At 45.2% G+C, this 9,859-nt stretch overlaps 1 protein-coding gene across 1 annotated transcript; it reads right to left on the reverse strand.

Annotated features, from left to right (window-relative positions):
- Positions 1-1,690: 1,690 nt before the first annotated feature.
- LOC139912398 (uncharacterized) lies at positions 1,691-6,895 on the reverse strand. The gene is made up of 6 exons (XM_071900180.2): positions 6,762-6,895; positions 6,311-6,368; positions 6,107-6,140; positions 4,602-5,152; positions 2,320-2,457; positions 1,691-2,230 (listed from the first exon to the last, which is right to left on the reverse strand). The coding sequence occupies exons 1-6, from the start codon at positions 6,893-6,895 to the stop codon at positions 1,691-1,693; spliced, it is 1,455 nt and encodes a 484-aa protein (XP_071756281.1).
- Between the last annotated feature and the right edge of the window lie 2,964 nt (positions 6,896-9,859).

Here is a 9,859-nt window from a genome sequence, read left to right on the forward strand (position 1 = left end):
CTGAATAGCAAACACACAACATTAGCTGCCACATTTAACTTAGCTGGGCTTTCCAAGAACACACCGTAGCTTCATGGCTTCAAAAAGAACAAACAGAACACACTGAAATTTACATCGTAGCTGTTTTGCAGTTGTGTCACTAGATAAGTCATTCCAAAACACAATTAAACATAATAGTAAAAGATAGATTTCTTGACACCGATGATATATTTATTATTCTTTCTCTTTTGTAATGTACATACACATTGCATCAACATACAGTATAATCACATTGTTTGCTGGGGATATTTGGTCAAATGAAATCATCTTTATTGTCCAGGATTAGATGTAATTTTGTGTGTTATCCTTAGGCGATGCTCTCCTTCGCAATTACTTCGCTTCACATTTTTGTCATTTCGGCAATGTTGCTATATTTTAACACTGATAACAGAGAGAGAGAGAGGAGAGAGTGTTCATCGATGGAGTGACCATGAGACGTAAAGGTTTGCTAATACACATCAGTTCTACTAGCTTTGCAAGCTGCACTAGGGTGAAACCCAAGCAGATTCAGTATGACCACGAGGCAGAGACTATGGTGATGAACGGTCCACAGATATGAGTGAGGACTGAGCAGAGGGGGAGTTGAGTGGACTGTCTCCATCTATACGACTCAAGCAGTTCTCTTAGTCTTGTTTCTGCGCGTGTTGGAGGTGCGGGAGGAGAGAAAACTAACACTCCTCACTGCAGCACAGAGCCCCAATGAGCCAAAGACATCCTTAATCTAGTCGACATTGTGCTCTAGAGAGAAATAAAGCAACACACTAAAAAAGTAACTAAACAACCAACAACAATAGAAAAAAAAATAAACCATTCATATAGGTACCACATGACAGTGCTTGATTTTTTGTTTGTTTTTGATTTTTTAGCATGCAACTTGTAGCAGGCAAAGTGCAGAAACAGGATCAACAAAGTAAAACACTTCATTTACAGACGGCAGTGGAGACAGTTTTCAGTCCATGTAATATGAAACAAAACATGAAAGAGGGAAATATCTGGTCTATTTTTAAATGTGAAAATGGTCAAAATTAGTTGAAGCTTTTAGGAGGAATGCAAAATGTGTGCAATTTTGTTATAATACTCTCATAATTGATACTCTTGGTCCCTGAGCTTTCAAGTATTTTGATTAGTAATTCATTCCTTTATATCATTTAAATTCCCTCCTGAATCACATCTTGACCAACTACAGGGAAGGCCTGTCCATGACAGACTAAGTGCTACCAAAGGATTTCACACAATGCCCGTTCACCAGATAGGGGTCCCACTAGGACCAGATAAAACTATACTATTTTTACCCGCTAGAATTGAGGAAGAATTTAGGCTTTTCACTTAAATTGTGCTTTGCACATGTATCAGTAAAATAGAAGTGCTACTGTTACCTACAGATTTCTCTGCGATGGTCTTGTGCTCATTTATCATTCACTACCTTTGGATTCCTTCTAAGGTATATAGATTGGACTTTGTATTTAGCCCAGGTCATAACAGATCAACATTATTGCCCTAAGGCCTCTGCAGCCTCTGAAAGGCATGATGTCATGACTTGAATGTAAACAGTATGTGTGAGTGAGCATGAGAGGGGCTCAGCCGTCACTCCTTGTGGCGTTAGCTTAGCTCCTTTTGTTGGAAGGATAGGGGTCACAGTGCAGCCGCAGCCTTAGAGCCCTGTTACATACATCTCCATGCCGTCATTGAAAGTGAAGATGGTGGTGGTGCTGGAGGTGGCGGAGCCCTGCTTCAGGTCGCCAATGCTCTCGTACAGGTTCTCCCCGGGCAGCAGCAGGGCTTTGGCAGGCAGGTGCTGTAACTTGGGGGTTTGCTGCGTCGGTGGCGGCGGAGGGGGCTGCTGCTGCTGCAAGGGCTGCTGGGGTTTCTTCCTCCTCGGCCGCAGGGTGGCACAGGTATTGGGAGGCCTCTCTCGCTTCCAACCGCCTCCGCCTTCCATATTCTCATAGGCCGGGTCGCACTCCTCGGTCCCGATGGACTCGTAGCAGTGGTCGTCAAGGGGCCCTCCGACTGCTTTGCCCTCCTGAGGGGCCCAGGTCTGGGGTTTGACCACTACACTAAACCCCCCGTCCCGATCTCGGTCCCGGTCACCGCGCCCCAAGGTCCGGAAGCCAGGATTGGCTGGGGGAGACCCCGGCACAGCTCTCTTCTTCTTTCCTGGTTTACACACCTTAGAGTACATCTCAGCCACCTGCAATCAAACAAAACCATTACTGAGCATGAAGACAGCAAAGACACAGATATAGACTTGCATGTACAGACTTCAGCATCCGCGCTCACCGCAGCAGCAGAGGGTTGTATATTCTCTACTGTGTGAGCGGTCAGAGGGCCCAGGGCTTTATTTTGGAGCATGATGACGTCCTCATCCTCTGGAGGCTTCCAGATGTACTGCTCCCCGTTGCCCATAAACACCGCTTCCTGTCAACAAATCAACAAATCACATTTGAGGAGGAGCTGGTCATTATTCTATGTGTTAACTCACATACATACTGCATGCATGGCACACCAGAGCCAACAGGCAGGGCGACACATTCATACACACTAGACTGGCAAATGACACAGTATTTGTGCATAAATGAAAACTGCAGTTTCAAAATAGACCTTATGAGGCTCATAGAACACAAATGAACCAATTTCAAGATGCAAAAATATTGTACTACAAAGCTGGGATTAGAACTGCAGTGGATGGATGTTATACAATATTGCATAGATTTTCCCTGGGAGGTGGAGCTTGTAATATGAGGAACCATGTGCTTATATGCTGGATGGGTCTATTTCAATGAGTTGCGTCATCCACATGAGAACGATCTGGGGTGAACAGCACTGCGAGCAGACTGCATACACATGTAAGCATGTGAACTGTGCATGTACCGAACTCAGGTCAGAGCAACTGCTGTGACCTCACTGACCTCACACAGGGCAGCAAATGGGATCCCACTGTCACCTAGCGGGGAGCGCAAAGCCTTACATCCACCGCTAATGCAGGCTGTCGGCCTACACTCCTGCTGCTGTGACCATATGGAGCTGGTGACACTGGTGAGAGCAGAAATCCCCCCCCACTATCACCACCAACTCCTTTCAACAAACAAACACCACTCAGTGCCCTGATTTCAAAGAAATGCCCAAAGAAGTGCTAACATGTCACAAAATCAGCGGTGTTGGCATGCTGTAGCTCAGTGCACACTAAAGAAAAACTGCAATATCTGCACTAATAGACCAACATCAACAGGAAATGTGACACAAATGCTCCTCTAATTATCTCCAGATCCTGCTCCCTGTACCTTGACCACAATGTGCATGTTATAATGTCATACTGAAGCTGATCAAGATCATCCTATAGAATGAGGGCATTACAATGCAGCCAGCCGCCCACAACCTCTGTCTGAAGAGCAGAGCAGAGAGCCTGACACCCAGAGCAGTGATATCAGGGGTACAGACCCTTCAGGGCAGCAGTTTCATTCAAACTGACCTCTGCCTCCGGTCCCCAGAATACCTGGAACATCAAGTACGCCTACACAGCTGATAGGCCAAACCCTCCAGCCACATTCAGGCACCATGTGCCTTCAAAGAAGATACCAACACCTCCAGGGCCTGCCACTGACGGCAATGCACTGGACAACTATTTATCATGAACTTTATTCATATCTATCTGATTTCGCCCGCTGCTCCACTCAGACTTGGTCCCTCTGGAGAACCAACAGCAAAGATCCTGCTTCGCTGGACACTCCAGGTAGTGATATTGATTTCCTCTCCCTCTCCAACTGTTACTTCCTCACATTCCTCAACTCACAAAACTAAATGCTGTTCACCACTGAGCCTTTGTCCTGTATGGCAGCAAATACAAGCTCAGCAACATCAGATATATGTGAGGAAGGCTCACCTCTTTTCCAGGAATGACCTGTCCTACTGGTTACACATAACTTACACATAGCATAAAGAAACACTAAGTTTATTTCTCCTAATCTGCTTGACTGAGATTTATTGGCATCAAATCCTGGTATTGCATGTCTTTGTATGTGGTAAGTGTTGAAGCTCTAATATACATATACCTCAAAATAATGTCATAATTCAAATAATGAATGAACTTGATAATAAAATTGGCAATATACCTCTGGTAATTGTGCCATCAAGAAGAGTTAAGATATCTCAGTAAATGAGATCATAGTTTATACTTTTATACTTTCTTGCATGGCCTCATTCTAATGCTAGCACTCTACTGTCCATAAATACTAGCTAACGCTTAAATAGAGTTCTAGTGTTCACTTCCACTGCACGATATGCAAAACATTGGGTAGCAACTCTCAAATGCCATGCAGTACTCATATCCATACTTTCCTTTGTTACCGAGATGCTAACTACCTTGTAGTTTATGAGCAGACTGTGTGCACACATGCAAACAAGAGCATACGTGCACACACACAAACACACACAGAACTGCAGTTAGGGAACCAAGATTTTTCTGAAACATGACTAAATTGCTTTATAAACGGTTTTAAACCCCTTACTAGAAACACCAGATCAAAACTGAATTCCTGTGTATCAACAAATTTTGCTCTACCAACCTTTGGGAAGGAGGGGAGGTTGAAGGACTCCATGTTTCTGCGGGGCAACTTTGTGCTGTGAGGGTGTGGCGGGGGAGGGGCGGGATGTGACGGCGGGGCGTGGCGTGGAGGCGGAGCCGGTGGCTCCCCCATGTCCGTGCCGCTGTCCCTCTTTTGGGGAGCCTTGTCGGCCTTCCTCAGCTTCCTGACGCAGGCGTACTCGGCCGTCTCCTGAGGATGCGGGGGAGACATGACCTGGGCCTCGGGCTCAGGAAGCCCTCCTTCCACTCCGTCCCCGTCTGGGTCTGGGGGCGCCGGGGTGTTAGCGGGAACGGCCGGAGGGGCCGGAGTGTCCGTCTGCCCGGCCCTGCCCACCATGGCATAGAGGGCGTCGTCGGTGCGGGTGGTGGAGGAGCGCCGGCCCACCTCAGAGTACGTGTGCTCCCCATCCTCTCCGGTGCCAGAGGGAATCTGGGGAAGCTGCCTGCCTTGAGAACGAAGGTCAGAGTTAGACCGGCGGCTGGGCAGCAGCAGAAGGTCCATGCTGGCTGGACGCTTCTTTTTAGATGCCTCTGCAGGGCACATACAGCCTGCTATTACTGTCTATACAGCCAACTTAGGTGAAATCCACCATGAAACAGAATTCACATATGTTATTCCTGTGATACTGGACAGCCCAATGAACATTTGTGCACATGAAGAAATCTCTCCCTAGAAAGCAGAGAACCAAGGAGCCAATCTGGGATGTCAATCTGGAGCTGACAGTGAATTGGGTACTGACAGTGTGGGAATATGCATCCAAATTAGCTTTTTTTTCATTGTAGTGGAAGCATGACAAGTATAAAGCAGGACATATGCTTATATTTCTTTAAAATCACCCAGGGTGCTGTCACAGTGCCACACACTCAGTTCCCACTTCATTGCCAGTGATGGAGCTCCAGGATTTGTCTTGGCTCTCTTATTTCTGTCTTTGGGAGAGAGTCGCATGTTGTTCACAAATCAAGATTGAACAGTCCAGTGGAATAGGAACAGCTTGTAAATGTAATGTAAATTCTGTTTTAGGGTAAATTTCCCTTCTAATATCTCCTCAAACCTTATTATATAAAGGCTCTGTGATTAATTTAGGGGTAGATCTAGTAACGAGGACAGGGTGTGATGACACCTTAGTTATGGATTACAGTTCTACACAAATGTTGAATATTTACTTAAATGTACATTATCTGTGGGTTGTACTGTTGTTTTTGTGGACTCTAGGAAGAATAGCTGTTACCTTGGTAATAACTAATGAGGATCCGAATAAAAATCAGCAAAAACAATATACAGTATGTTACAGTAAATATGGAAAAGTCTTTATATTTACTGGTCATGGCATCGATTTACTGGTAAATTTATTAGCTGACTTTCCATTTGCCATTACATGCAGAGTATACTCTATGTATATAGCACAAACGTCAGGATTTGTATGTGAAGGATGCACTCACTTTTGCCATTGCAGTTCATCTTGTTCATCTCAGTGTCCGATTTACTGATGGACCGCAGCTTGGACTGCCTGAGTATACCCTGACAGCACACACACACACACACACACACACACGGCCAGTTAAACACTAATTAACACTGAAGAGGTGTCCTCTGAATAAAACAGTTCCCTCCTGAATTCAGTTGCTTGAGCTACTGCTGCAACACAAACACAGCATCGTGCAAGGAGGAGTGTGTTGCCTGATGCCTACCATGTCCATAAGACGGTGTTTTCCGCCCTCGCCGGAGACATTGTGTGTCTTCCCCTTCCTGTGGTGAACACAATGACTATGTTATACAGGTTAACACTGATTATAGTGATGCACTTCTGCGTGTGTTTTGTGTGTGTGTGTGTGTGTGTGTGTGTGTGTGTGTAGCATTTGAATCTGAGTCATTGTCTGTTCACGTGTGTTTGAGTCATCATATGACTATGTGCGTATGTGCGTGTGTGTGAGAGAAAGAGAGTACATGCATATGAGCATGTGTGCATATGTGTGTGTGTGTGTGTGTGTGTGTGTGTGTGTGTGTATATAAGTGCATGTGTACAAATGTGCATTCTGCATCCATGCATGCTTGCATATGTGTGTAGGTGTGTGTGTGTGTGTGTGTGTGTGTGTGTGTGTGTGTGTGTGTGTGTGTGTGTGTGTGTGCGTCTGCTCTCACCTCTGGCAGCCCACACAGAGCACCACAATGAGGATTGTAACAACGAAGGCTGAGGCAGCAGCGATAGCACCCAGCAGCAGGACCTTGCCGTAGGGAGGAGCCGTGAAGTTCAGCCCGTCCTGCATGGAGGCCATGTGGGAGCGCTGGCGCTCGCTTGCTCTCACACACTCACACTCACACCCTTACACACATGCACGCAGGGAAGCGCCACAGTCTCGCTGGGATCTACAGTGAGAGGAGACACAGAGCGGTGCTTAATTACAAAATTATCTAACCTTTACGAAACATTAACTAGATTAACTAGCCTCAGAGGCAGAAGCAAAATATACACGGTAAGAAGGCCGAAGGAAAGTAGCAGTTCTACTTTAAATTAAGAAAAGTGAATTGAATGAATTCCTGTCCATCACAGAAACAATCTGGAGGTGAACAGACATTACAACCCTGGCATCTGTATTCTCTTTAGCTTGTTCAGGGGATTATTGAGCTTTCTATGTCACACTTACATAGACTCAATCCAGTAGCATACCTGCTCACACACAGAGTTACAGATATGTACATAGAATAATGAGTTTACAACAATCAAGCAATTATACAATGAATTGAAACACATCAATACTGTTCAGATTCAGTACAGCGTTCCACATCTGAACCCCAGAAAGGAAAACACACACATGTTCATGAGAAAATAGTGCTGATGTATTTGTCAGATAGCTACTATTATTCAAATCGGTAAATATGATTTGGCCAATGTTTTAACCATTCCTGCAAAACAGCATAAATATTTAGAGGGAAGAATGAGTCACAGCAAAGCTGAATATGCCAGCAGACGGAGTAACCTGAAACACTGGAGGAGGCAACGATCATTATTCTGAAGCCAGAAAGAACATACAGAAACATCTTCCTTTGATTTCTTGTCTACCTCTCGCTGCTTGCCAGAGAATTTCACGTTTGGCAGTGTAATATGTTTCAAATGAACAGTAAAAGCACAGAGTTCTCACGAAAAGGCCACACAAACAAGCCTATTGTAATCTCTGTCAAATCACGCCATCTGTCCACAGTAAGAATGTGTTTGGCTTCCTGCTATTTGTTGCATCGTGTCTTGTCCAGCAGCAAAACATGAATGAATGGCAGAATCCAGCAACCAGACTTGGTCTTGAACTGAAATTCTGGGCAGATAATGATTCAATACCAGTTTATTTCTGTTGGTGGCACTTTTAAAATGTCTTTCAACTATTTGTTCAATTTCTAACCACAGACTTTCTCCCAAACCACAAGCTCCACGATGGATCTTGTTCCACTGAGATAAAGTCTTCGCTGTAGGTTTGTGTACCTGCATCATGAACAGATGACACTCTGAATAATGTACTTTAGAAATACAGTATGGGATTCCACATACAAACTGCTTTCCCTCCAGCCCAAACACACTCTTCCCAATCCAAAGTGCCTTAACACCTGATGTCACTCTTGTCTCGTCTCTGGAAGTTAGCCGAACTCTTGGCTCCCTCAAGGCTGCTCGTGTGTTTTAAGAGTAACCAGTTCACTATGGGGCTTCTCTGAGGTCAATATGTCAATTTGGGACATTCTGCCATGGGTGGCATTATATCACATTAGCATATTGTGCTGAGCCAAAATGGATGAAGCAGCTCAAATAAATTAGCGTCAGTATTGCAGTGTGGTGATCTGCAAGGCACAGTTTTACATTGGGATTCTTATGGGAGAAGATGTTTTTTTTAATCCAAAACAATGCGGTGCCACATCACCTTTCGTTTTCTTTGCAAGTACAGGACGCCCTGCCTGGAGATTGGAGAACAAACATAAACTGTGCTGATCCGTGATTCAAATTAACCCCACATTGATTAATATTAATATCATCTATTAATAAGTCATATTTTGCAACAGTAGATATCCAACTCATGCATACGGTTCTCTTAATATAAATCTGCATGTTTTGAAAAAGTGATAGTGGCGGGGAACACGTCTCTCTAAGCTACTTAGTGTACTCTAAGAACAGAAAGCAAACATGTCAAGGACTTGTCAGATTGCGACCTATTCTGAACACAACCGACTCATCAAGCAGCGCAGAATACTTCCTGAATCGTCTGGGGATATTATACTGGATATAAAAAAAAACGCATGCATCTATGAGGCGATAGTCATTTACTTCACAGTTGTGACAATGTCGGTATAATTATATCGGCGCTGATTTGACAACAGGGCAGAGGAGGGGAGATGGAGAGGGTAATGAGCGAGAAGAAAGGGGAAAGGTGTAGGTGTGGAGGAAAAGAAAGGAGAGAGAGAGAGAGAGAGAGGGAGGGAAGGGGGGGGGGCATGCGTGGGAGTCATGTGGCAGGTGTTTGAAGAAGCTGAAAGCTGATGATGAGAAGAGGCTGTCACATTTCCCAACCAGATTTCCCGGCCTTCCTTCCTTCCTTCCTTCCTTCCCTCCCTCCCCGTCTCAGTCCGTCCACACCTCCCCACCCATTCTTCTCTCTCTGTATCCCCCTGCCTCCCCCTGCGGTGTTCAGCCAGAGTGACGCCTCAGCACTGCAGTGTAATCTCTGGCCCTAGAGCTGCCTTGTCTGAGCCAACCAATTGGACGTAGCGCTCAGAGCAGAGCAAGAAATGGCCCTCCACCAGCAGCTTTTCTGCTAAACAAAAGCCCTTCTCCCGAGCCACAGAGAATCCCTCTGCCTGTGGCACTCGGTACGCTTGTTGGAAATTACCAGCGCTCCCTCTCATACCTGCCCGGTCCAGATTTGCCAGGTGTTGCCCTGACCATGTATCACGGACCAGCGGGCTAGTTACACTGAGACGGGGGCCATGTAGTGTAGCGGTGAAGAAATTGAAACATCATCCATCATTCCCATCTGAACTGATTTTTTTTTTCTCCATGCTGCTTCAAATGTAGGACTTCAGTAATTAAAACATGACAGATCTCCCTTTGCTCCTTGGTATTTTTTTCTCTATTTGTATCAGTGTGAGAAGGGAACACAGGGGGCACATCATGTAGTACAGATGAGTGGATGAAAGATTGGCTCATAAGTGCCTCAGTGAATGAATGAATGAATGAATGAATGAATGAATGAATGAATGAATGA

This window comes from Centroberyx gerrardi, chromosome 14, assembly GCF_048128805.1.
Source record: "Centroberyx gerrardi isolate f3 chromosome 14, fCenGer3.hap1.cur.20231027, whole genome shotgun sequence".
NCBI classification, from domain to species: Eukaryota; Metazoa; Chordata; class Actinopteri; order Beryciformes; family Berycidae; genus Centroberyx; species Centroberyx gerrardi.